Here is a 27,130-nt window from a genome sequence, read left to right as displayed (position 1 = left end):
TTCTTTTATTGTTTATAATCTTAATCATTATTGTATTAATTTTCAGTTCATGGAACTAATTAGGAAAATTTCCTCTATGCTTACATTGGTAGATTTTAAATAACAGAGAAATACCTGTTCTTTTAAAGGTCTTGGTCTTTTGGGGAGCCGTCCAGAGTTGCCCTTCCCTTTGTTGTGATCAGGGGTCTTGGAAAGGTTTGCCCACTGTGCCCCAGCCCCAGAACTAGTTGTTTTGGGTGATTGTGGAGTAGAAAGTAGGAATTCGATTCCGGGGTAAAGAGCTCAAAGGCAGGCGGGGTAAGGGGTGGGCAGTGTCCTTTAACGACACACTTGTAAATGGAAGGATCCACAGTGACAACCATTATTTGCTTCACCAAATTTGAGCAGACTGTGAACCTTCTAAACTCATCCATATGCTCCCCTGTGAAACCCGGTGTTACCCAAGAACCTCCTCCCTAGTGGGTCCATGTCACACTGCTCGTCTGGCTTGTCCCCTCCACTGTCCCCTGCAACAGTCCTGTCACACCAGTTTAGGAAGAAGTTCACTTACCCTGAGGTTGCCTCTTTGTAGCTTTCCAGGCACCATGGCCTCGATTCCTTGGCTGTTCCTTCCCACTTGCCCATGCTGTATTTGGAGTTAATCCCGACTCTCCCCCACTGTCAAAATCTTGTCTGTCTGTAACAGTATCTATGACGCTGTTCTGATATAGTGCACCTGACCGTGCTTCGGCAAGGGCGCTGCGTAGTTTTTCTAACTGTATGATAGTGCCATGCAATTTCAGGAAGAGAAGGGAAGGCGGTCAGTGAGAAGCAGATCTGTGGCAAGAAGCTGGAGCTGAGGAAGCAGGGTCAGCTGCTTCTTCCTGGAGATTTGCCTTCTGACTCTGCATGCCCATCAATTCTAGGACCTTCTGTCATGTTTCTGCAGCCTGGGAGACAAAGAAAGTTCTTTCTATCTCTTGGGAGTCCACCAAATTTGGCAGCTTATGGGAGGTCCAGCTACCCCTCCCGAGGGCACTTGCATCATCAACAAGTCAGAAATCCTCAGTTGTATTTGCTGTGAGTTGCTGTTAGTCATAGGCTCCAGGGCCTAAAGGCTTACTTGTAAGCCTCAGATCTGAAATATTCCTTTTGGATTGAGTCTCTGATTTTCTGCTGCAGCTTCGGGTCTCCTCCATTGGGCAGATAGCTCCATCGGGAAGTGGCTTCCTAATGGCTATGGGTGGACAAGGCATGTTCTTCCTAGGGTTGAGAGCGGTTTGTTCTCATCTCTTCTCTCTTTGCCTCCTGCACAGGGCAGGGTAAGTAGAACTTTTTGCTGCCCTCCACCACAATGTGGGGTGTGGGTGTGGGGTTTTGGGGTATATGTGGGGACTAGCAGGAGGTACTAGTCCTGGAGACACGGAGGGAAAGTGGCCCCTGTGTTTGTAGGGTTGTTTCCTTTGGTTAGAGGCAGCGACCTGAGGTACTAGACAGCTAGCAGACATCTGGAACTCCTGTCACCTTTTCTGAGCTAGGGGTGGGATGGGGTGGGTGGGCTGCTGAGAGCTGGAGCCCAAAGACACTGCTGAGTGAACCTTGTACAAGTCACCAGACTTGTGGAATGCTTGGCCACTCTGGGATCCCTTTCCCTCACAAAGGTGGCATCTGCAGACTCAGGTTTTCAGGTCTGGTCCTAGAGAACTGGCTGGGGCTCAGAGTTCTCACTTAGGGAGAGGTAGGGGCTCTGACCACATGGCTGGGTATTTTTTTACATCTAGGCAAGTACTTCTTCTTTTGGGGTAGTGGTGTGTTGTTTGAGGCCACGTTTTCATTTCCAGCAGCCCAGACTCCTGAAATAATCACACAGAAACTGTATTATTTGCAATACTGTTTGGCCAATAGTTTAAGAGTTTTGCTAGCTAGCTATTACATCTAGAATTAATCAATTTCCATTATTTTGTATTTTACCACGAGGTTCTGGCCTACAGGCAAGGTTCCAACTGGCAGCTTGCATCTTTTCCCTCCAGCAGCTCCATGGCATCTTCCAACTCTGCCTTCTTTCTCCCAGCATCCAGTTTAGTTTTCCCCACCTACCTCTATTCTGCCCTGCGCAGGCCCAAGACAGCTTTGTTATTAACCAATGATAATCACAGCATACAGAGGGGAATCCCACATTACCTCTCCTTTTCTGTCTAAATAAAAAGGAAGGTTTTAATTTTAACATAGTAAAATTACATATAACAAAACAAGTATCAAGCAAGAATTACAGTTACAATATTTATATCTACTTTATCTTTTATCATAACTAAGGAAAACTAAAACTATATATATTCTTCAACTCCATCAAAGACTCCAGAAGGATATACTATTACCTAAGTAAACAGGAAGTACATTGTAAGCAACTTCCAAAACTCTAGAATTGACAAAGACATCTCACGGCCTGGACAGTCATCCAAAGTTCTTTTGTAATGTTGTGGCATCCAGTCTGCAGCCTCCTGGCCCAGCAACTTTTCCATGAAGCAGTAAATGTCAAAGATAGTTCCACCATATTGGCAGTTTGTCAATTTCTTCTGTGTCCTGCAGAATGTCTACAGACTCTTTCAAGAAGCAGGAACCCTGAAGGACTGTCTCACCTTCTTTAGGCAGCTTCAGCAGTCATTTTTCTGTGAGTCCTGCATGTTCAGTTCATACAGCATACCATCAAGCAGTCCAGGCAAGAGCAGTTTCTTGCCCAAATGGATAACAAACTCCAAAAGGAGCCTCTTTGATGCTCATTTTCCTCTTGAAGTAATTGGTGCTGCCAGGAGCAGATGTGCCTCATGTCATGAAAAGTCCTAAGTTATTAAAATATTTTAAATGCCATATTCTGTAGTCTTTGAAAGTTCTCAAGAATATCTATTCATCTGAAATATATCTTTGTACATCTAGAAAACCTAGTTGACATGACTAAAGCTTGACTATTATCAATGACTCTCTATTAACCTATATTTCTTAATTATACATTATTCTTTTAAATGAGCTTCGCAAATACAATACCTTAATCAAGAGCAGAACTATATATATCCTAAAATTTGTATCAATAAACCAATATCCATACCAACGCAAATCTCTATAGCCCCTTTAAATGTAAACAAACATTTATAAGCAATATTTGGGAATAAGGGTGTAGTTCTCTCAAAATTGCTTCCTGCTTTTTCTTAGGTAAAGTAATTTTTGGGGGTGTTTATGGCAACCTTTGGGTTGGTCTTGGTCCATCAAACCAAATTAGTCTCGAAGGATTCCACAGATTCTCATCCTCTGTAGAAACAAAAGAAGAACCTCTTTTTCAAAGCAACAAATCCTTAGACCCAAATTCTGAAGTCATGATATCTTTAAAACTTATATGTTGGTTTAGCTTAGCAGGCCATACAATGAAATGTCTCTCTGTACTTAGCTCCTTCACAGTCAAAAAATTAAAAGAAAACACAAATAATATATATATATACATACATATATATATATGTATGTATATATATATATATATAATCCAGACTCTCTGTGTATTTTTCATTTTTACTTGGCTTCTTTTTCTTTATTTTTTCAATCTATGACTGTCTGTACTCTGTCTCTTTAAAGACTTTGTTTTTTTTTAAACAATTTACTTCTTTTTATAGTTCTCTCTCTATATATATTTCTCTCTCTCCCAAGCCTATGTACATTTATCCCACACTGTGACTCATTTAGGGGTCTTTTTAAATCTAAATCTGTCTTTATTGTGTATCTGTAATTATTTTCTGACCAGATGTGGCCCTGTTTTTTTTAGATGCTAAGTGAACATAGCTAGGGCCAACAGGGCCCTGTCTGCTTGCTCCTCCCAGTCCAGCATGGCAGAGCTGCTCGCTGCCTCTGACAGCCATGTACATTGCCCCATTTTTAGGCACAAAGGGGGTCTATGTTGCCATTAAGCAAGTTGTAACACTCTGCTCACAGACTCCATTAAATGCTCGGTCTCCTGACAGAGCCAGAGTTCGTGCTGGCAGCACGGCTCAGAAAGCTGCCTTTCCAAAACTACACTTTTTTTTTTTAACTGCTGAATCAGGAAGACCTCTCTTAAAGGAGCTGTGGCATGCTGCCAGCAAACAGAGCAAGAAGCTGTGTTAAACTCTGTTTTTTTGTGTGTGTGTCTAGAATTCCTTTTCAAGCTTTCTCAGGTTTTTATGTAGATGTAGTTACCCATGTTGGGTGCCAGTGGTGGTACATTTATTCAAGACAGGGTTTCTCTGTGCAGCTCTGGCTGTCCTGGAACTCACTTTGTAGACCAGACTGGCCTGGAACTCAGAGATCTGCTTGCCTGGATCTGTTCTGGAATGCTGGATTAACGGTGTTAGCCACCACTGACCAGATAGACAAGTACTTGCTGCCCCTTCATAGGCAAATATGAAGTCCCCCCAGCACCTACACACCCCCTGCAGCTAGCTGCATGAAGGCTAATGAGACCTACACAGTCCTCTGTCCAATAGCTGGGAGGGACGAAGGCAGCACAGGGCTCACATTAGATCTTTCAATAAGAAATTGGAGTCAGCTCCTGAGGAGCCTCAGAGGGTCACATTTTGCTCTAGAGTCTTTTAAGAGGGTTATTATCTTTTTTTATGCATGTGACCGTGTGAGCATATACCACATGTGTGCAGGTGCCTGCAGAGGCCAGAGAGGGGATTTGATCCCTTAGAGCTGAACTTACAAGCAGTTGTGAGCCGCCTGAAACAGGTGCTAGGGACCAGCCTCTGGTTTCCCCAAAGAGTAGCATGAGCTCTTAACTGCTGAGCCCTGCCTCCAGCCACAGCAGAGAAGTCTTTAAAACATTTTCACATATATTTCTGTATGTGTATATATTTCTGTATGTGTATATGTGTGGGTGATCGGGTTAGAGGGATCATGATACACACGTGCCACGAGCTGAGTCTGGAGGACAAGCTGTGGGCGTCAGTTCTCTCCTTCAACCATGTGGGTCCCAGTGATCCAGCTCAGCTAGTTATACTTGGTGGTGCTCACCCATAACTACGGAACTATCTCTCTGGGACAAGAAGAAGTCTTTAAAAACTTTTCTTTTTTAAAACCATCTCTTACGATTTTGCACTTCTCAACTGGGGCCAGTCGAATTTCTTTGGCTTCTACCCACACCATTATACAAAGCAGGCTGTTCTTTCTTGTAGCCACTTTCTGTGTATTCCTCCTACCTGCCTTTGTATCTGGGGTTCATCTGCCTGGGTAACCAAGTTTAGCAGCACTCACCTTGTCTAGTCCCAGCATCTTACCCTGGACACATGTTGGATCTTACTGCTACTTCAGTTGAAAGGCATTCGGATGTTAAAAAGTAGTGGAGAAGCCAGGTGGTGGTGATGATGCACACCTTTAATCCCAGTATTCAGGAGGCAGAGGCTCAAGGCCAGCCTGGTCCCCAGAACAAGTTCCAGAACAGCCAGCATTACACAGAGAAACCCTGTCTCAAAAAAAAAAAAAATCAAAACAACAACAAAACATGGTGGAGATAACGTTTTTATGTGAGCCTTGAAGGTTAGACTTGAGTGGGTGTGGAGAAGCTGGTAAGGCAAACACTGTCTGAGGGTCAGGAGGAGGGGCATAGGCAGGCATGAGTCACTGTGTAGATGTGCAGAACCCAGGGAAGAGAAGAAACTGATCTGAGATAGGGAACCCTGCATGCAGAGGAGGACAGAAGCCTAGATGCTGAGAAAGATTTGTGCACTTAGTGGAATGAGTAGGACGTGGGACTTTGGATGTCTCCCCTGGTGGGAATGTAGATTTTCAGTACAGCATGGGACATGGTCAATATAGCTTTGTCAAGAGCCTAGGCAGCAGGTAAGTGTGTCCCTTTATCTCCTCTTCCTAAGCTTTACCAAGGCCAAACTGTCAACTAGTTGAATGCTAACCAATACTTGCTTGCTCTTGTACCTTGAGAGCCTGATACTTGTCAGGCACTCAGGAACTTTTAAATGAAGGAAAAGAGGGAAGGAGGAAAGAAAGATGCTGCTTTTGTTTCACTTTCATTGCTGCTGCCCTGACAAAAAGCAGCTTAGAGGAGAGAGAGTTTATCTTAGCTCACAATGCCAGGTAACCATGTGTTACCGTGGCAGAGCCAAGGTGGCAGGAACTTGGAGCAGCTGTTGACATCATGTCCATGGTCAAGAGCAGAGGGAAGTGAACGCATGCATGTTTAATACTCAGCTAGCTCTCGGCTCTTACACAGTCCAGGGCCCAAGATCAGGGAATGGGGCCACCACTTTCGGGCTTGGCCCTCCCATCATCAATTAAGGCAGTCAGCATATTTTCCCACAGACACGCCCACAGGCCAACCTTACCTAGACAGTCCCTCACTGAGACTCTCTTCTAGATTGGGTCAAGTTGACAAACATAACCCAAATAGATATAGATCAACAATTGGGCCTAGCGAGTAGCTAAGAGCCTTAGGTAAGCACAGTCAATGCCTTTCCTGGTCACCTCTGGGGCTTACTCTTCTGTACTTCAACTCTTATGGGGTCAGTAGCTTGCAGGAAAACTTACTTTTGTACTTTCCGTTGGTTCTCTTGCATTAGGGGAGCTGACCCCAAATGCAAGTAAAGACAAACCTGAACAATAACAGCACAAAAGGAATAAGAGCTGAGGAGAGGGCCTCGTGGAAGAGAGAGCTGCTGTTTGTCCAGGGCCTTTGTCTCACCCATGAACTGTCCCTAGTCACCAGAGTCTAAATCCAGTGATGGTTTTGTAAACGCCCAAACCTAAGTTTCTCCTGCGGCTGCACATTCTTCAACAGTAGCACACAGTCAGGAGGGTCTGACTCATCAGAAATAGTTCCCCAGAATCCTAAGCATCACCTAGATGCCCTTGAATGCTTTAGAGAAAAGCTGACGTTTCAAAATGTGCATCGAGATAATGTAAAAGCAACAGATTGGCTACGAGTCACCCAAGCTGTATACCTCTAACCACACGGTTTGTTTACTTTTCACGGTGTTTCCTTCACCGCCTTTTTTGTGGCTCGCTCTATACAGCTTGTGTACTTGCTATAAGAACATTATCAGTTTCGACGCTGCTCTTTCTTACCTTACTCAGTTTTTCCGAGACCCTCTTCTCTCAGGCTTGGCTTCGCCTCACACCTGCAGTGGGCCAGTTTTCAGTCAGAGGAGAGGCTACATCTGCTTCCTGTGGGCCCTCTGGTCAGAAGCATGCATGGCTGGCTGCTCCTGATCCGGGCCCAGGGGCTAATACTGGCTGCCTTCCTCACTTCAGGTAAGGCCTGCAAGCCCAGCAAAGCAGGGAGGTGGGCTTGGCACAGAGACCAGGGTGCTTGGGTAGAGGAGGCTCTGAGTACATGCCACATGCATGTATATCGGGTGGTTCTGGGGCCCTCTGTGACCACGTGGGAAGGGCAGGCACTGGGAAGAGGAGGCAGGTGTGTCTGGGATCACAGAGGATAGCCTTTGGAGGTCCTCTGGGGTGGGCCCTGGTTGGCCAGCTGCACATGAAAGGAGGCTGGGGAGTGGACTAAGGTAGAAGCCGAGAAGTCTCCTGAAAGCCCACTCCCCCACCCCCATCTTCCTTTCTCTTTCTGAGGAACTTCTAGAAATATATTCCAGCTGGTTTTCTGTTGATCAGAAATATCGGCTTCCCAGACTTTCGGGATCTCCCATTAATACCAAAATTCTAAATTCTGTTGTGTTTCTATTGCATTAGACACTGCAGAGAAACATTCCCAAGGGAAAGGAACAAAATATTTAAAGATTATACTGCAAAGTAGTTTAAAGACTGACCCTAGAACATCCTGAGGGTAGAGAGGAGCTGGGGTTAGAGCAGGGTGGGTGATGAAGATGCCTTTCTCTGGGAGAAGTCTTGTCCTGCCCTGCCCTCTCCCCTCCCCTCCTCTCCTCTCTTCTCCTCTTCTTTCCTGTCCTCCCTTTCTTCCTTTTCCTTTCCTTCCCTGACCCTCATCCCTTCTCTCCTTCCCCCTCCCTCTCTCTTACTTTGGTTTGTTCCTTTGACAGATACAGGGTCTTACTACATTTCTAAAGCTAGTCTGGAACTTACTATGCAGTCCAGACTGACCTGGGACTCACTATGATCCTCCCGCCTCAGCCTCCCATATGCTGGGATTAAAAGCATCCACTACTACCCATGGCTGAGCAGCAGGGTTTCTTGCCATGTCTCTTTTGCCCAGGATTTTTTTCCCCCTTTCTCTCTTGAAGGTTTTTCCTTCAAGTAGCCTGGTTCTGTTTCAAAGGATAGGACCAGACACCAGACTAGATTGCTGGAAACTGTAGAGAAGCAGATGATTCATGGCACAGGGCAGATTTTCTAGGTGGGAAGACTAAATAAAGTCATAAAAATAATCAAGCACCTAGCCAAGAGGCTGCCTAGAATACCCTGAGTGGGCAAAGTGCTGAGCCATGTGGTAGAACACCGGGCATTTAATAAGGTGTTATACAACACGGGTAAGAAGGGCCATCTCATAAGTTGGGGTCCTCACAGAGGGAGGGGGCACAGTCTGACAAACAGGTAAGAACGAGACAGAGTGAGGCAGAAGCTCTGGCAGTAGCAGTGACAGGCTGGAATTGGGTACACAGAAAAGGGCAAGAAGATTGGGTAGGACTTGGAGCCTTGACGGACAGGTATAGTAAGGAAAGTCTCTGGAGATGAAGGAAAGAGGAAGTGAGGATAGTCTCCATAGGCTAGACTGCAGGCTCCTAGAGCCACTTCTGGCCTTTGAACATCCTGGGATTCGTCAGGAAGGTTGAACGGCTGCTGCTGGCTAGAGACTCACGTGTGCTTCTTCCTCTCCCATAGGAGCCGCAGACAGCACAATTCAGACAAAGGGGAACATTTCTGCCGAGGAAGGTGGCTCTGCCACCTTACAGTGTCACTTCTTCTCCAGCACAGCCACAGTCACCCAGGTCAACTGGGAGCAGCGGGACCAGATTCTGGCGGTTTATAGTACTGACCAGGGATGGCATGTCCCTTCGGTCTTCAGTGAGCGGGTGATCCCAGGCCCCAGCCTAGGCCTCACCTTCCAGTCGCTGACAATGAATGACACAGGGGAGTACTTCTGCACCTATCACACCTATCCGGATGGGATTTACAAGGAGAGAATATTCCTGAAGGTCCAAGAAAGCTCAGGTATGTTCTTTGAAGCAGGGAGACAATGAACCACTTTCTCTCACAGAGAAAACTCCATCCTGAAACATTCTGGGAAGCAGAGTGTCTCAATCCTGGAACATATCAAACTCACTGGAGGAACTTTTGGGGCCTTGTAAAGACAGAGCAACTCTAGCTAATGAAACCAGAGCCTCTTGGGGGCAGAGCTAGCATCTGATATGTTCTGGAAACACCCAGCTGATTCTCGTGCACAACCACTGATTTTGCACACAAATACATCTTATCTAACCTGACAAGACCCATGGATGCAGTTACACATGAAAGGTGATCATTTAATGATTGAGCGTCAGTCATACAGAATCACTCTCAAGGCACAGCCCGTGCTGAGTGTGGAATGTATAACACTCATCCACCTTTGTGTGATGAAGCTTCAAAGCTTCCAAATGTTCTTGTAATGATCATTTTCAGGCAAACACGAGACAGTTTTACTGAGGGAAAGGATTATTAAAGTCACATCTGAGAGATAGTTTAGCAGGGTAATAAAGTGCTCTGCCTTGGATGTCAGACAACTTGGGTTCAAACCTTACTATTCGCCTCAGACAGGAATTTAATTCCTCTGTGCAACCCTTTTCTCATCTGTGCGTGAGGATGGTGGTAAGGCTTTCTGAGGTGCTAATCGGGGGTTAAACAACCTACTGTCAGAAAAAGCCCTTAGCCCAGCTCCAGGAACATAGCAAGTACCCTGGTAGGTGTTGACCATGTGTGTGATTCCCATCTGATTGGTGGCGGCAGAAGCTAAGGTTTGGAACTGCTCAGGGTGGCAAAGTTGATGTTAACACAGACGTTCAGGCCCCATGACATGCCACACTCAGAACTGCTCACCGTTGGTTATATTGGAGTTTAGGTTAAGAACATATGTCCATTTGAAATTATATCGCAACTTAGGTTTCACGAGTCTTAAGAACATTATGGACATTGAAGTGATAGAAGTTCACCTTCAAGTTTCCTTTTGCACATCACTTCTTGGCTGGATCCATCACAGATTAAATACAGTGAGTGGCCAAGAGCCCGGGTCCTAGAGTCACACCACCTGGGACTAAATGCTGTCATGTATCCTGGATAATTGTGGTACTTAAATTTTCTTGTATTGCTGTCCTGATAAATGGCAAATCATCTCATGAGTTGTTACAAATAAGGTCTTGGGACAGTGTTGTGCATTGCATTTATTCAGGGAAGGCTTGGAAAATAAAGACCACAGGAGATCTAGGTCACAGTAAACCCTAAGCCTGTGCGGGCCGTGACAACTGTGGGCTCTTTACCCCCGTATTATTTTTCCCAGAGCCTCTCTCACCACACCGCAGGACCAATAGATTGAGACCTCTGCACCAGAAGCCAGAGAGGAGGAGCCTTGTATGTTTGCTCATATTTGGGCCAGGATACTCAGGGCCCGATATAATCCTGACATGGAACGGCTTCCTTTTTTCACAGAGGCACGACTGCCTTTTTGTTACCATACAGACGTGAGAGCATGAATGCCTTCCTCCCTCTCATAGCCCACTTTGTCTGTGGCAAGCACCTCTCTCCAGCTTCCACTCCAGACCCTGAGTATTTCCACCATTCCTGTAATCATAAATGCTGGGGTACACCCCTGGTCCCGTGAAATTCCCTTCTTGCTTCTCAGGAAGTCGGTTGTTTACAATAAGGCAATTAACTCTCCTTTAATTATTTGCATCAGCTCCACTCCTGCTCTCCTACTTACACTGATCTCAAACATGGACCAAAGCCCCTGGTAACCTAGTATTACATAAACTGTTGTCTAGCCAGAGCTGGCGATGTAGCTCAACAGTAGAGTGGTTGCATGTGGCTAGCATGCATGAGGCCCTGGGTTCAATCCCCGGTCCCACAAGTAATACCAAATCTCTAAAGGAGATTATATTCCTCCTCCACCTGCACGTTGGCAGGCTGTCCTGACTGCCCCCAGGCTCTTTCAGTTTCTTTTTTTAGAAACCGTGGCTCTGAATGGAAGAGTTAGTGCTTTCATTTTAAAACAAAAATTACTAGTTTAGTTGGCGCTTTAATATTCCAAAGTCAGTCTGCTTTAACCAGACTTAACTCACCTTTAAATTTGACCACATTCATTATCATAATCTTCCCTAAAATTTCATGATGCATTTTGCTGCTTCTTGTTTCACCTTTCAGCTTGAGGAGAACCCAGTACTAACCGGGCCTTGCAAAGTGGCTCTGCCCTCCTCTTCTGTCCACACACTGTCCTTCCAGGCCCTCTGCACCCCTACAGCATCCAGACCACGGTCTTCCATCCCCTTTCTTCTGAGTAAGCCATGTCACGTCCACCCAGGGGCCAGCCTGGCCTCCACTGACTAAGTCCTCATAGCAGGAGGAGTATGCTGGGGTCTTGGACTTGGCAGGCAGGGTCCTTATCCCGAGAGAGACCTGGAGTTCAGGGAAACGGGGCCAGGGCTTTTCTCATTTCAAGTCTTCTCTGGGGGATCCTGCCTGAGTCCTGGAGAAGAGGGAAAGGTGGGAGAAAGTATCCTAGAGACCATTCCTCAATGTATCCCAGCATCTACTGTGTACTAAGGACTGAGAAAACAGAAGAGAGTAAGGTTGCAAGAGACTCACTTCTTCCAGGGTTTCAGACCTGGGCTATAGGGCTAAGGTGAAAAGTTACATGCTTTTTCTTTCCATAGTTTGGTTTCAATTTTGAATTAGTCAGTTTTAACACTATGGGTGTGTGTGTGTGTGTGTGTGTGTGTGTGTGTGTGTGTGTGTATGTGTGTGTGTGTGTGTGTGTGTGTGTGAGAGAGAGAGAGAGAGAGACAGACAGAATTATGGATGAAACAATTCACTTTCTGAGTTTTCTTTTGTTTTTATTTTATTGTAGATTTGATATTTGTTTATTTATACGTATGGGTGTCTTGACCACATATACACCTATGCAACACCTGGCTCTGGTGTCTGTAATGATTTCAGCCACATAAGGCTGATACGTCCGGGTTCTAGAGTCATGCATGTGAAGACAAGCCCTCAGGCAGAAGTGCCTGAATGTTAAAACACCTCACTCCATGACCTACTTGCCCACATGTCTGGTTATATCCACTAGGACTCAGCTAAGCCCTTGTGCACATGTGTAAGATTGTTGTCTGCATCTGTGTATGACGTAGACATGCCAACCCCGTGTGCATGTGCGCGCTCTCTCTCTCTCCTCTCTCTCCTCTCTCTCTCTCTCTCTCTCTCTCTCTCTCTCTCTCTCTCTCTCTCTCTCCCTCTCTGCACACCGATTCCCCAGGCCTGTACACGCCCCCTCTAATAAACTCCTAAGTGGGTTTGTTGCGTGTTCCGTGTTTTCTTCTCACTTGCGCCAGGTAATTTCAGTCTGTGGAGGCCAGAAGAATTTGGATATCCTGGGAATGAATGTATGGGGGGGGGGCTTTGAGTACCAGCCTCAGTACCCCTTCAGGGCTCAGAATTGGATGTCTACGGCAGGCAAGGATCTGAGGGTAAAAAATTAACTCAAGTACATGACCTCTGCATCTTATTTATTTTTCGTACAAGGGGAAAAATGAAGTGAAGGGGGCATAGAGGAGAGGAAGAATAAGGAGAGTAAGGGGAAAAAGTAGAAGTAGTGAGGAGAAGAGTAAGAGTAAGGACTGATCTCCAGAGGTTTCTAGTTTTTACAGACAGAGTCGCAAAATTCCATAGGTAAGGACAATGATGGTATGTTTATCAAAATCACAAAGAGGGGTAGGTAGAATCTGACAAAGTAGTACTCTGGAATAGGTGGCCCCGCCCAGGGAAGGGCCAGCATTCAAGGGGAAGTACCCGACAATTCAAACCTTAGATAAAGATGCTAAATGTCCCTGAATCCTGGACTCACCCACTCTCCTCATCTAATCTCTTTTGTGATAACCAGCTTGGGAGGGGGGGACCCCAGATTTGTTTGTTAGCAAAGGTGGGGCATGCTGCCTTCCTGCTCAGTGCCTGTCTTCTATAGAAATTCTATGTGGTCTGTTAGCAGGTGAGTTTGTGGGATTGACTCTATGTAAATTTGACTGTTAGATACAAAGAATGAATGCCTTCACTCTCAGGGGGGTGTGGGAGAATGGAGCAAGGTCACTCACTCCTTTGCCTGTCTAGAAGTCACACTGCTGAGGTGTTTTGGGAATAAAAGCCATTTTGAAGGGAAGAATCATGGCTTCACAAGGTTTTTACAGATATGACAGTGACTTTTCCAAAGACAAGTGTTCCCGCAGCTCTGCAAAATGGGTTGTTCCATGTGGACATGGACTATACACTTCCTATTGGTCAGTCAGCTGCACACTCACTGCATATAGTCCTGAGGGCTCTAACAGGACTGGAGTTACAGACGTCATGAGCTGCCATGTAGTGCTGGGAATAAAGCCTGGGTCCTCACAAAGAGCAGCCAGTGCTCCTAACCGCTGAGCCATCTCTCCAGCCCTCCCCGAGTTTCTTTTGAGATGCCATTATTTGTTTCATTTCATGACTTCTGGAAGCAAGTTGTTGACTAGGGGAAAGGATTACAACAACTGGTCCAAGGTGTACACAAGGTGCCTCGCCCCTCGAGAGATCTACCGCCAACTCCACTGGGCACCTGGGTGCTGCTCTGCTGACCACAGTTAAGGTTAAAGACTCGAGCAGAGGATAGTTCTAAGAGCACCCCACCTCTGGCCTCGAACTCCATAAAGACCAGGCTGGCCTCAAATCAAAGACCCGCCTTGCTCCCGACCTGTCACTCACCTCTGTTTCCTGTTCCCTGTAGGGGCTCAGTTCCAGATGGCATCACTTGGAGGAGCCATGGCTGCTGTGTTGGGAATCATCTGCTTAATGATCACAGGGGTGGCTGTAAGAGCTAGACAGGTAAGAGATAGGACAGCCTGTCTCAGTCCCACCATGTCACCCCCATTCTTGCCCCCCTGGCGACTTCTGCTATTCTTTTAGTGGCTATATTAGGCATTCCAAAACGTACCTGGACTTATTCAAGTTCTGTTATGTTAGTAATAATCAGTCAATGACCTATAATGTCCAGGAACATGCAAGAACCTTAGATCGTAGCAGCTCTTTTTACCGGTCTCCACCACATGGCTTCATCATCCCCTTGTTCTTTGGTTCATTCCGCTTTCTAGACTCACAAATGTGATTGTTTTGTGCATCCACATGACTCGAGGGCCACCCCTCTATTGCTCTCCTCTCCGGCCTCCCTGGCTGGGCCATTTTCCTTCTGCCTGAGGGATATGCTGCGGTGTTTCTGCGGTGCAGGTCAGCAAAGGCAAAGAATTATTTTGACTGTTGTTGTTCACCTAAAACTTGCTTACCCATGGCTGTAAATATAGTGTGTTTGTCTTACTAGGTGTAGTAGAATCTTGTGTTGGCCATTATTTTCTATTAGCACACGGAAAATATTATTCCATTGTCTAACTTCATAAATTTTTCTTTTTTGGAAACTGGGTTTTATTCTTCCTTTTCTAAAAATGTCTTTTCTCCTTCTTGTTCTTTTAACATTTTCTGCCTTAAGGTTTCAGCATTTGTACAATGATATAATTAGATGTCATTATCTTTGTATTTATTCTGTATGGGGTTTGGATTGAGTGGGTTTTTTTCAGTTGTGGTTTGATGAGTTTCTGTCAGTTTGGGGTCAATCCTGGCCATTTCTTGTTATCTATTCCTTCTCTATTCTTACTTTCTTCTCCTTCTGGGCCTCTCATGGCAGGGACTTTTGAGACTCCCTTCTCTTCCATATGCCTTCGAGTCTCTTTTGTATTTTCTGCCCATTCATATCACCATGTTTTGAAGTGGGTCTTCTCTTCTAACTTACTTCTCAGATTACCAAATATCTCCTTTGATGTATCTAGTCATTGTTTAAATAGTTTATAGCCTGTCAAAACTCCCAGTCTTAGAGCTTATTTATCGGTTATTCTGATCTGTACCCGACAATCCTGTTAATTACACCCTTCCTGGGTCTTTTCCTATTGTCTATTTTTATTCGATTATCAGTCATATGTTCTTCTCTTGCCTGGTAGTTTTCATGGTGTGCATGGAAAACTGCAGCATCTTCTTCCCTGCAGCCCCTTGTAGTCAGTAGGTGATGATTTTCACGTGTTAGCAGTCCTAGGTCACCTGAATTAAATCAGCAATGGCAGACTTATATCCTTTCCTTAATACTGTGATAAAGTGCAGCTTAAGGAAGGCGGGGGTTATTTTGGCTCATGGTTTGGAGGTTGTCTTAGTTAGGTTTTATTGCTGTGAAGAGATACCATGACCACGGCAACTCATATAAGGGAAAACATTAAACTGAGGCTGGCATACAGTTCAGAGGTTTACTCGTGGCAGGAAGCATGGCCTGCAGTTAGACATGGTGCTGGAGATTGATCTGAGAGTTCTACGTCTGGATGCACAGGCAGCAGGAAGAAAGTGCCGGACTGAGCCTGGCTTGAGCATCTGAGACCTCAAAGCCCACGCCCAGCGACACAAATCCTTTAACAAAGCCACACCTTGAAGCCGCAGGGCGATTGATAATGAAAAGTCCCCAGACTATCTTAATACAAAATATACAGCTTTAATAAACAAAAGTAAGACTTACACCAGCTTACACCAGAATACAAACGATCCGTCTGGATGCAGGAGCCAGGCGAGAGAGAGGTAGCGGGAGGACACTTGCCAGGTTTATAGGCAGGCTTTAGCCTAAGGGTGACACGCCCACAAACAGAAAGTGATTGCTGAACTCCCCTATCAACACCTACTCCAAGAAAGCTACAGCTCCTAAAAGTGCTATTCCCTATATCCTATGGGGGCGATTTTCTTTCAAACACCACAGAGGTATAGGCCATGATGACGGGGAAGCTGTGGGCAGCAGCAGGAATGTGAGGTGCCTGGATCCAGCCAGGAAGCAAACACAGATGAATGTTGGTGTTCCATTTCCTTTCTCCTTTTTATTTGACCCAGGACCCTTCACCACAGGGATGATGCTGAAGTAGAATAACACAGAAAAGACCAATTATTAGAAATTGATTTATTGACTTATTTAGTGATTTACTTAAAGCACCATTTATAATGCCAACTATGGCATCCCTTGCTATCTGGAACAGAATGGCTTAGAGAAATAGCTAAAACAATGTATCATTGCCCTTAACAACCTACTGACTTCCTCATACTTCTGTAAAATCTTGCTTGCTTTCCCACCCTGCCTTGTGGTTTTAGAGTATAAAAAGAGAACACAAACTGGACCCAGTACCCAGCCTTTAGGAGCTACCCTGGCTTCAGTCTGCTGCTGACTCCTCCTTTCTTCCATTCTCACTGGTGTCAGATGCTTATTCTAGGAAAGATTCCCGGAACTGTGGTCCACACTCAGGGCAGGGCCTCCCAACTCACTACGGAGTAGAGGCACCCAGAAGTCTATCTAAATCTCATCCAATTAACAATGAAGGCTAACTGTCTCTGAGGCCTTGGGACTAGATTTCAATTCCTGCCACTCCTCACTCCCAAACACCCCTCCAAGCCCTACCCCAGAGCAATCTCTTCCACAAACACCCCTCCACATCCTACACCAGAGCATCCTCTTCCACAAACACTCCTCCACCCCTCCAAACCTGGGACCTCTCTATGTAACTCAGGCCAGCCTGGGATTTTTAATTCTCCTGTCCCAGCTTTCTAAGTGTTGGCATTACAGGCATGAGCCACCACAACCAGCCCAAATGTTCCTCTCCTCCTCATGGGGTATTTTCTCCTGGAACTTGTTCCCAGTCCAAAAATCCAAAGTTACTAAATTGGCAGATATCTTATTTCTTCAAACATTTTCTAATATTCCATGTATTTTTCTTCTTTTCTTTCTTTTGTGTGTATACATACGTCTTCAAGTTCAAATGTGGCTATATGAACATGTGTTTGCAGGTGCTTGTGCATGTATGTGTGTGAGTGTGTATAGAGGCCAGAAGGTGACATAAGATATCTTCCTCGATTTCTCTCTACCTTACATACTGAGGTAAGGTCTTTCACTGATCCAAGGAGCCGCTGTCTCTGCCCTGAAGTGTTAGTGGTTGTGGGCAGGTTACCACATCCACCCCGCTCTGCGTCAGTGTTGGGAATCTGGGCTTTACCCGCTGAGCCGCCTCTCCAGCCCTCTTCTTTATTTCTATACCTGTTTTCAAGTGACAGGTATGTTCAAATCAGCAGAGAATTTTCTGGTTTTGATGTTATATTTTGTATCTTCATTCTAAGATTGACTAAGATATTGAGACTAGTCTAGGCTACCTTCTTGGTTTCTTGGTTCTGTTGGACCAAGTCCCCTGCTGTGTTTTATTCCCACTCCACCCCAAGTCCTGGCCAACATCCATCTTCTGTAACTGGTCCAGGCCTAGGGAGGGTTAGGCTATGGTTGAGTCAAGGAGGCAATGTTCTTAGGCTCTGGTCCCCTTTTATTCACTCTGTGAGTTCTTGCCTTCTCTTTCTCACACTCAGAGGGAGACCACACTCTGTTTTTCTTTTCCTTCTAACTCACCTTTGACTTTTTAATCCTATGAAGATCTTTCTTTAGACCACAGTTGGGATGAATTGTACAAACTGCCCTTGTAACAGTCCCCTGGGATTTCACAGATCTTCATTATAAAAAGTCGTAGTTATACATTATACATAGCTTTGAACTGTTATCAATTTTTCTAGAGTATGCATCTTCATGCTTTTACTCATTATAGAACTTGGACTTTCACCTCATCTTTTCCAACTTAAGTTGTCAGGTTTCTGTGTAGATGAGCCTGCTGCTTCAGTACCAAGTACACAGGCAAAATAAACACATCTTGTTGGAGTTCACATACATATGTCTTCAAACCTCATCCACAAATGAAGAGAGACCAGTCCAAGTGCTTCACCTTGACCTTTAACTGAAGAGAGTGAAGTGAGGGCAGCAGAAGCAAAGCTGTTCCCCCAGTGAACAACAGATCACTCAGATCTGACACTCAAGTCTCCCCTCAGCAGTTAGTTCTCTAGGCTCCTTGTGGATCTTGCTAACTTGATCTCAAAGAAACTAGACAGACTCCAGACGTTAGAAGTCCTGATTGCTCTGGAAAGTTAAATATGGCCTTTTATTATCCTGCCCAATTTATCTGCAAAAAATATTTGTTATAGTGTGATTCATCCTTTCACTTCCTGGTTATGGGATGAAGCCCTGGTTTCTGCCCGACCTGATTCACAGAGCTGTGAGCACTGATCCTCTGTTACTCATACTGGGCTGAACAGGGAGTCAAGGACCAGCAGTGGTTAAGCTGTGGCTGCTGCTATGGATTAAGCTGATTCTCCACACTATTTTCTGTTACATCATGATATACTGACAGACATGATCAGAAAATGAGAAGACAGAATGAGGAAAGAGAAGTGGTTCACAAGAGGGAAGAGGTAACAAGAATAACAACCTACCTTTGGGCTGGAACAGAGAGGGCGATTGGTGAACAGATGTCTTCTGCCATTACCAGCCTTCTTCAGTTTGGAATAAAGGGATTAGTAACCCTGCAAACACAGTAGAACATGTTTGTCTATTAAGGATGCAAGGCTGGTTAATTTTCATGTCAGGTATCCAGACTAACTTTGGTAATAATGGAGACTGAGAAAGAGGAAAAGACCAGCAGTTCTCAAATTCTGTTGCTCCCCTTGTACATGGTGCCACACACCAACCCTCTCTTTGACACCCTCATTGTTACCTGTCTAGATCCTTTCTGCTGTCATTTTGTGATTTGGATATAGTCTCTAGGGCTTGCTCTCTTGTTCAAAACATTATTCAAGGTATGATTAGGGAAAACATAGTTCTCTGAAACTGGGTTGGTCACATATACTTTAATATGAACCTAGAGAGAACATAAGGAAACTAAGATGGGGAAGGTAGCCATGTGCTGTATTTGGGAGGAGAGGGTGACTGTTGGAACTCGGGAAGAGAGGATCACATGGAAGGGTCATATTTTTCCCTTCAAGTGAGGGTCACAATCAGTTCAAGAACCATCATTCATGGACTGCAGGGAAATACATACCTTCCTCTCACTCTCTGTTCCTTCGTTCCCTTGCCATTCTGCATGGAAGACAATTGAGCCCACTGCTGTAGTTCATGCAGTAAAGTCTTCTTGGGGTACAGACAAGGTTGAGACTGGAGCCAAGGATACCATACCTATATAGAACTGTTCATATGCCTGAAAATTGGACAAAAGATCTAGACTTTTCATAAGGATAGTTGGCTTTAGACCACTCATGTAACCTTGGTAGTATTTGAAATGTATATATAAGCATGTACACACACACACACACACACACACACACACACACACCAATGCAATCCTACTATAGGCTATAAACAGAGACTGCTTGTTTCTCAACTGCTCAAACCCAAATAATCACACAGAAACTATATTAATAACAACACTGTTTGACCTATTAGCTCAGGCTTCTTATTAACTAACTCTTACATCTTAAACTAACCAATTTCTATTAATCTATGTATTGCCGCAAGGTTGTAAATTACTGGGTAAGGTTCTATTTTTGTGTCTGTCTCCTTTGGCAGCTATATGGCATCTCTTTGACTCTCTCTATATATCTCTGTTCAGATTTCTTGCCTGGTTTTGCTTTGCTAAGCCATTGGCCAAAACAGCTTTATTCATCAACCAATAAAAACAATACATATACAGAAGGACATTCCACATCATCTTCCCCTTTTTGTCTAATTAAAAAGGAAGGTTTTAACATAGTAAAATACATATACGAAACAGGTATCAAGCAAGAATTGCAGTTACAGTTTGTAATTATTTACATATTTGTATATTTGCATCTGGCAAAAATTTATGTATCATCATAAGACTTTGGCTTACTGGGTAAGGTTCTGTTCTGGTGTCTGTCTCCTTTGGCAGCTATACTGTCTTCTCTCTCTCTCTCTCTCTCTCTCTCTCTCTCTCTCTCTCTCTCTCCATTTCTTGCCTGGTTTTACTCTGCTAAGCCATTGGCCGAAACAGCTTTAGTCATCAACCAATAAAAGCAGCACACGTACCGAAGGACATTCCACACCAGTAGGTTCTGTCTCTACAGCCCTAGGATTGCTGAGCTGTATGAGCCATTTTAAGATGCCCACGGGACAGGCGCTCTTAGTTTCCATCATTGTAGCTATATTTACTGTGTTTCTTAAATACTATCAGCTTTTTTCTACTATTTTGAGGTCCCCTCTCCTGGCTGTTGCTAGGGATCCCATTCTGCAGAAGCATCTCCTACTTCAACATCAGTCTGTGGAGGAGAGACACCATGGAAGCCAGTAATGCTGGTGCTAGCCTTGCATTCCCTTGCCTCTAGGCTCCCTCATTAAGCCCTCCTCTGAGAATCCAGGTCACTTGCACCACAATTAACATGTCTGCCTCTATTCTGGGGACCTGCTCTAAACTAATGGCTGCTGAGGATGATGCTAAAGGCAGCCTATAAGGACAGGGCTGGTGATAGGAGTGAGTTTGATCATCCCTGCACTTTTCAGAACTCCATCATGCTATCATGTTGACTTCTCTAGGACAGATGTAGAAAACACCTATTGTGCTGAGGTTGGAGGGAAGAAAGCTCAACATGAACACCATGTCTTCTGGAGATATTTTGAGCACATCTTAAGATAGTATGAGCAAGTGCTTATTATACATGTATATGCATTATATGAATAGATGCTATTTGTCAAACAGATATGGTGACAAGTATGTCAGACACCGGACAATGACTCTGCCAACCCCACTGTCCAATGTTAATTCTCCTCACATGTTACTAGAAAGCAATGTTTGTCCCAAGAGGACTCAGTTGCAATTTCTGTAGTTTCACTTGGTTCTCTAGGACAATGTTAGTACATTAATCTCAGACCTATTTTTTTTATGCTGGTTACAATTATAGAGTCTCCATGTAGGATAGAATGGAAATGGGACAGCTTAGGGACCCGTCTCAGGAATATTTGCATTTCCCAGAGGACTTTTAGAGCTCAAAATAGTCTTAAAATTAAAAAGAGAGAGTGGCCAGCCTTACCAAGAATGAGAATAAGAACACACAAGCACAAAAAGTCATAATTAGCTCTTTGAGAAATAATTGAGTATTCATATTAAAAATGGGTTGTATCGTATCAAGGGATGTCAGAGTCCTTTTAAACACAGTACCAGCACGAGTCATGACAGCCATTCCCTTCTTTACACTCATGCTAAAGTTTAGCCACCTCTACTGAGGAGGAATGGTCAGAGGAGACCAGTGACACGTGTTTGTTATTCTAAGACTACGGCATCTCTCAATGCCCAACTCCTTAAGGCCTGTAGTGATGCAGCGTCCTTAGTTTTTGGCATCTGTTCACTGAACACATCTACAGGGTCCTTCTGACCTTCCTTCTATATCTCCTTGCCTAATCTGGTGTACATTTGGGCTTGGCACCTGTTGGGTGGCATTTTCTGTCTTGGAAGCCATGGGTGTGAAGAGAGATTCCATGAGCTTGGTTGCTCCTGTTTTCCAAGTCCCTGGATCTCTGTGATTTTGTCATTTAGATACAGAAGGTGGGTCACTTTTGAAATGTGATGAAGCACTTCTTCTGTCACCCTACTTCTAACTGATGTTCTCCAGCTTCCCTGTACTATTACAACCCTCAAGTGTGACATTCTAGCATGTATTCTATGGTTGATGTTACTGAACAGACTTAGTTGCTGTCTGGTCTCAACGAATGCAACTTTAGTTTCCCGGGTGTTGGATGATACCTTGACTTGGAAAATCAGATTCTTTTCTATGGGACTGTATCATAAATGAATGTGTGTGTGTCCAACTGGATACGCATGTCTATTCCAGTCCCAAGACAGATAGAGACTGAACACCTGATATGGGTTCTGAGTTACAAAGAGGAACATAGTGCTTACCTTAGGGAACTTGGATTTCTGAGTCTAGTGAAAACAGAAAGACAAACCAATTGGCCTTCACAGAGAAGGTGCAAGAGCAGAGGCACTGTGGTCAAAGGAGAGTGTAGGTAGAGGGAGACAAAGCTGAGCAACTTGTGGTGGTGTCCTTGGCTCAGGGGCTTCCGCCCACGCCTCTCAGCTCATCCCAAACCAGACACATCAGCAGAGTTGTTGTGGAGATGAGTGTGCTCACTGGGTTCTCTCGGCAGTGTTGGGATGAGTGGCAGCTCTCTGGGCCTCAGATGCTGGGTGTCTGGGTTGTGAAACACAGTGCGGGGAAGCTGCAGCCAGGGAGATGGACATGACTGGGGCTCACCGTCTGGGCTATCACAGACTCCTTTGGGAAAGGGAATGAAGTACTGATTTGCTCCCCGCAAGAATATGCCTTTATATAAAATTTAATTATAATTTGAGATCATTCATAAATCACCTGAAGTCAAATCCCCCCTAAGATGTTTATCATAGCTCATTCTAGGTTGAGCATCCCTCTGGTGTACAGTAGAGGCCATTAAAGGGTTTTAAGCAGAAGTATGATCAGATTCAATTTTTATTTTTGAAAAATCTTTGTGGAAAGTTAGTCTAGCAGATAGAGGAAATGTGAGCCAGACCAAAATGAAGAGGACTATTTCTTCCCCTTCGCTGGTGAGGGTGCCATGAAGAAGGGATAGAGTAAAACTAGGTGGGTGTGTAATAACCAGGGGTCTCTAGAGGAACAGTACTTATGTGTATATGTACATATATGTAATTTATAAATATAGGTATTTGTGCATATAAAAATTGTATATATGCACATATATGGGTTTATATATAATATATATTTATATTTATTGGAGTAACTTATAGGTTGTGGTCCAGCTAGTCCAGCAATGGTGGCCTACCAAGGAAAATCCAAAAATGCAGTTGTTCAGTCCACAAGGTTGGATGTTTCAGCTTCAGTGTATAGAATCCCAAAGCAGCTCTTAGGTCAAGGAAGGAATGGACTTTCCAGCAGGAGGAAGATCAAGCAGACAAAGAGAGTAAGCTTCCTTCTTCCATGCCCTTTATATAGGCTCTCACCAGAAGGTGAGGCCCAGAGGAAATGCGGAAACTTTCTGCCTCAAAATACCCAGATTTAAATGTGGGTCTTCCCACTTTAAATGATTTAATTAAGGAAATTCCCTCACACGTGTATCCAGTCACTTGAGTTTTAGTTAATTCCAGATGTAGTCAAGTTGACAGCGAAGACTAGCTGTCACAGGTGTTATGGGCAGCTGGAACTTGGTATTGGCATCCATGTTTCTGAAGGGGCTGTGCTGTTAGCCAGGAAGGGAGAATGTTGGCAGGAGTAGATTATGGGGCAGGAGTTGTGGGGCAGGGCCGCGGAGACAAGCTGAGTTCAGGCTTGCTATAATTCTCTCATGGGCCATGCTGAGTCGGTGGGCAGGTGGGCTGAAGCCCAGGACAGACCCTGGGCTGCTTAGGGTCTTGGGTCACTTGGATCTTTAGAGGACAGATCCTGTTGGGAGTCTGGGAGTGAGAAAGCCAGGGGGCAGAATCCTGGGGAGGCCCCTGGCTTGGAGAGTCAGTTTATAAAGAGCAGGCGCCAGGCTGGCTGAAGATGGGGGCCAAAAGGAAGAGAAGAGGGAGGAGAGCTGGTGGCGCAGAGACCAAAGAGAAGGAAGAAACAAACAGTAAGGAGCGGGAAAGTGAGCAAGGCAGCGCTCCAGGTTAGGAGAGCGGGAAATAGGGGCTGCAGGATGGCATTCACTACAGCTGTTCCTGTTGAAACCAAGTTAGGACGGGAAGGGGAAGGGGACACAAAGCCCCACCCCTAAAGAAGCTGTCTGCTCCCACTGAGTGACACTGGGAATATATGTCAACTACACTTCAAGGCAGGACCCATGTCCAGGTGGAGTTGGCCAACATAAAATGAGTTCTATGGTTTTTGCTTGCTTTTTGTTTGAGTTTGGAATGTCTTAATGCTTTTGTTTGTTTATTTTGACAAAGAAGAAACATGCAGTTGATTGGGTAGGGAATGGGGAAGATCGGGAAGGAGCCGGGGGAGGGGACAGAATAGGATCAAAATAAATTGTATGATAATTTAAAAAAAACTAATCAGGAAAAAAGCTACAACAAAGCAGGGAAGTTAAGGGCTAAAGGCTAAGGATTGTGTACCGATAAGAACACAAGTTTGCTGGCTGGGTGGTGATGGCACACGCCTTTACTCCCAGCACTTGGGAGGCAGAGGCAGGTGGATCTCTGTGATCTCAGCTTGGTCTACAGAGCTAGTTTCAAGACAGCCAAGGCTACACAGAGAAACCCTGTCTTGAAAAACTAAAAAAACGAAAACCCAACTTTGCTCCTGTGCATGTCTGTGTGTGTATGTGTGTGTGTGTATGTGTATGTATGTGTGTGTATGTCTGTGTGTATATGTGTGTTCATGTGTGTGTATGTGTGTGAATGTCTGTGTGTGTATGTGTACGTATGTGTGTGTATATGTGTGTGCATGTGTGTGTATGTGTGTGTATGTATGTGTGTGTATGTCTGTGTGTATATGTGTGTGCATGTGTGTGCATGTCTGTGTGTATGTGTGTGTATGTCTGTGTGTATATGTGTGTGCATGTGTGTGTATGTGTGTGTATGTATGTGTGTGTATGTGTATGTATGTGTGTGTGTTCATGTAAGGGAGGAAGAGGTGTTTGACGATGTGCCATTTGTCCATTTGTGAAGCAGCATTTGCGTAACATCCCTTTGTATTTACTCCAGAAGTCTCCCAGAATCCATTCTATGGGAAGTGGCCTTGGGAGAACGGCAGCTGAGCCACAGGAAGCGAGCCTTATGTGTCTCTCGGTCCCTGGAGGCCCTGTCCAGACAGAAGCTGCCCCTGCTGGTCTCTGTGGAGAGGAAGATGACTATGCTGAACCACGTGACTACTTTAACGTCCTGAGCTACCGAAGCCTAGAGAGCTTCAGCGTCCTAGCAAAGACTGTCTAAGAACAGTTCCTTTCCTCCCTCCCTCCCTCCCTTCCCTTCTCCTGTGTGTGTGTGTGTGTGTGTGTGTGTCTGTGTTTAGTTAGTGAATGAAAGGCGACTGCTTTTCAAACTTCATTTCTTCTACCCTCCTCTTCCATTTCTCTGTGACAGATCCAAGGTAAACAGCTTGTAACTTGATTATAAATGGAAGTTTGAAAATGAATTTTGAGTTTATGCGTATGACTATCTGGTCTGCATACATGTGTGCCACACGTGGATCATGTTCACAGAGGTCGGAGGGTATCGTCTCCTGGAGCTGGAGTTAGAGACAGGTGCGAACCACAGTGTGGGTGCTGGGAATCGAACCCAGGTCCTCTGCAGGAGCAGCACGTGCTCTTACCAGCTCTCTCCAGCCTGCATTTTTTTTAAAAAAAGACAAAACAAAACAATAAAACAACCCCAGCATTCTCATTGACCTGGCTTTGAACTGCATGATCTGAGCGGTGTCCTTTGCCCAGTCCTCTTGCGGCTGTGGGAACTACGTTCCTCATAAGAACTCAGGCAGAGGTTTTGGCTCCAGGTGCCTAGGCAGACGATAAGAATGGCCACGGGGCTTATTTCTCATCGTTATTTTTGACCAACATTCACTTGTTCAAGACATTTATTTATGAATGAGGCAAAGTACCAACGTCTATGGGGGATTTAAGGCTGATAGTCTCAGAAAGTGAGGAGATATTTATAAGTTGTACTAGGAAGTTAGGATTCACGATTTGGGCACTTAGAAAAATATTCCGGTCAGGGCATGGTGAAGTCTCCACAGTGATCAAAGGGACTGATGGGGCTGGTCTGGTGGGAGGAGACATTTTCCCAGCGACGCCAAAGAATTCCAGGTAGTACAGGCTGAAATGCCCTGGCACCCCAGGACCAATCAATGTCAGGCTTCCTTCTTTAGCTGGCCATTTCAGGTCTGCTGAGCTCAGAGTCCATCAGGACGGCTGGTTCAGAGAATGCCAGGCTCCTCACACTTTGTGGTCTGAGGAAGCCCTCAGGAAACTCCTGTCCACCTGGGAAGCCACGTCCTGGCACCTAGACCAAGATATACCTTCCTCTTCTGGAGCATCTGCCACTGGGCCTTTGAAAATGGAAACATTTGGCCACTAACAGCAGAGTCTCATTTTCTAAAATAAGGACTTCCTCTGAAAACAAAACAACAGGGTGAGCAAATACACGTGTGATCGAAGATTTAAAAACTAAGACCCTCTTTCCACATCACCTGAGCTCTTCATGCTGGGGATGGGGTGTCTGCGATTAAATTATGTTGGACTGCTTTTGGGCTGGCTCCAAAAAGACGCCGCCCTTTGCCCATCTCTCTTGGAGAAATGAGGAGGTGGGATTTACCTGTGAGTGGTTTTCTTTCACAGGCACAGATTGAAGAGAGAAAGAAGTGAGCTTGTCTCTCTCCAAAGGTGGCAGGAAGATAGTTCAACGCCTGGGCCTCCTGGGAATCCCCACCCCCACCTCACTTTCCTCCCAGATGGGTCACAAGGGGTTAAGATTGGCCCAGAGCTAGTCTTGGGAGAAAGATGGGTACAGGTAACATGGAGTTTGTTGTTTGCTGGGGCAGTCCATAGGACTTGTCTTAAGAACTAATGCAAATTGGTTGAAAGTAGACCACAGCGTACAGATTGGAAATGAAGTATAATGTAATGATAAAAGGAGTCGTGATATTTGGAGGAGATTGACATTGAGCTGAGGCTGGATTGAGATTTGGGTGTCACTTCACATAATTATGGCCATTGGGAACATTTTCAAATACCACAGGGATGGAGGGAAAATACAAAGGAGCCTATAGATGTTGAAAATGGGTCAGGTTGCTAAAATGAGATTCAATCTGACAGAAAACAAATTTCAAAGTGGAAAGTGAACTAGATTCCCTTCTGAGATCCACAGAAGACAGGAGCCGAAGGTCCAGACTCCTGCAGACACGTGCTGCCCAGGACAGTAGCCACTTTTTCCATGTGGCCATGGCAGCGCTGGTGCCCTGAGGCTCCTCCCATGTGGGATTTGCTGGTCTAGGTCTGAAACACACACCAGATTTTGAAGAC

General features: G+C 45.0%; 1 protein-coding gene and 2 long non-coding RNA genes across 3 annotated transcripts; 1 reads left to right on the top strand and 2 right to left on the bottom strand.

The window, feature by feature from the left end:
* Positions 1 to 431: 431 nt before the first annotated feature.
* Positions 432 to 7,201, bottom strand: LOC146895663 (uncharacterized). Its single transcript, XR_015000606.2, has 3 exons — positions 7,075 to 7,201; positions 5,251 to 5,458; positions 432 to 2,816 (listed from the first exon to the last, which is right to left on the bottom strand). It is a non-coding gene; the product is annotated as an uncharacterized LOC146895663 (long non-coding RNA).
* Positions 5,685 to 25,248, top strand: Tigit (T cell immunoreceptor with Ig and ITIM domains). The gene is made up of 5 exons (XM_048422768.3): positions 5,685 to 5,835; positions 7,109 to 7,260; positions 8,812 to 9,141; positions 13,919 to 14,016; positions 24,819 to 25,248. The coding sequence occupies exons 1-5, from the start codon at positions 5,792 to 5,794 to the stop codon at positions 25,044 to 25,046; spliced, it is 852 nt and encodes a 283-aa protein (XP_048278725.3). The 5' UTR covers positions 5,685 to 5,791; the 3' UTR covers positions 25,047 to 25,248.
* Positions 15,823 to 19,368, bottom strand: LOC146895664 (uncharacterized). Its single transcript, XR_015000605.2, has 3 exons — positions 19,167 to 19,368; positions 18,562 to 18,651; positions 15,823 to 16,121 (listed from the first exon to the last, which is right to left on the bottom strand). It is a non-coding gene; the product is annotated as an uncharacterized LOC146895664 (long non-coding RNA).
* Positions 25,249 to 27,130: the final 1,882 nt, after the last annotated feature.

Source organism: Myodes glareolus, chromosome 2, assembly GCF_982192425.1.
Source record: "Myodes glareolus chromosome 2, mMyoGla1.1, whole genome shotgun sequence".
Taxonomy (NCBI): Eukaryota; Metazoa; Chordata; class Mammalia; order Rodentia; family Cricetidae; genus Myodes; species Myodes glareolus.
Note: the sequence above shows the minus strand (reverse complement) of the source record. Positions and strands in the feature narration are given on the sequence as shown.

Coding starts and splice junctions, on each gene's coding strand:
- Tigit (XM_048422768.3), top strand. CDS start 5,792: ATGGGACATGGTCAATATAGCTTTGTCAAGAGCCTAGGCAGCAG. Junction 7,261..8,811: donor GGCTGCCTTCCTCACTTCAG/GTAAGGCCTGCA, acceptor CCTCTCCCATAG/GAGCCGCAGACAGCACAATT. Junction 14,017..24,818: donor TGGCTGTAAGAGCTAGACAG/GTAAGAGATAGG, acceptor TATTTACTCCAG/AAGTCTCCCAGAATCCATTC.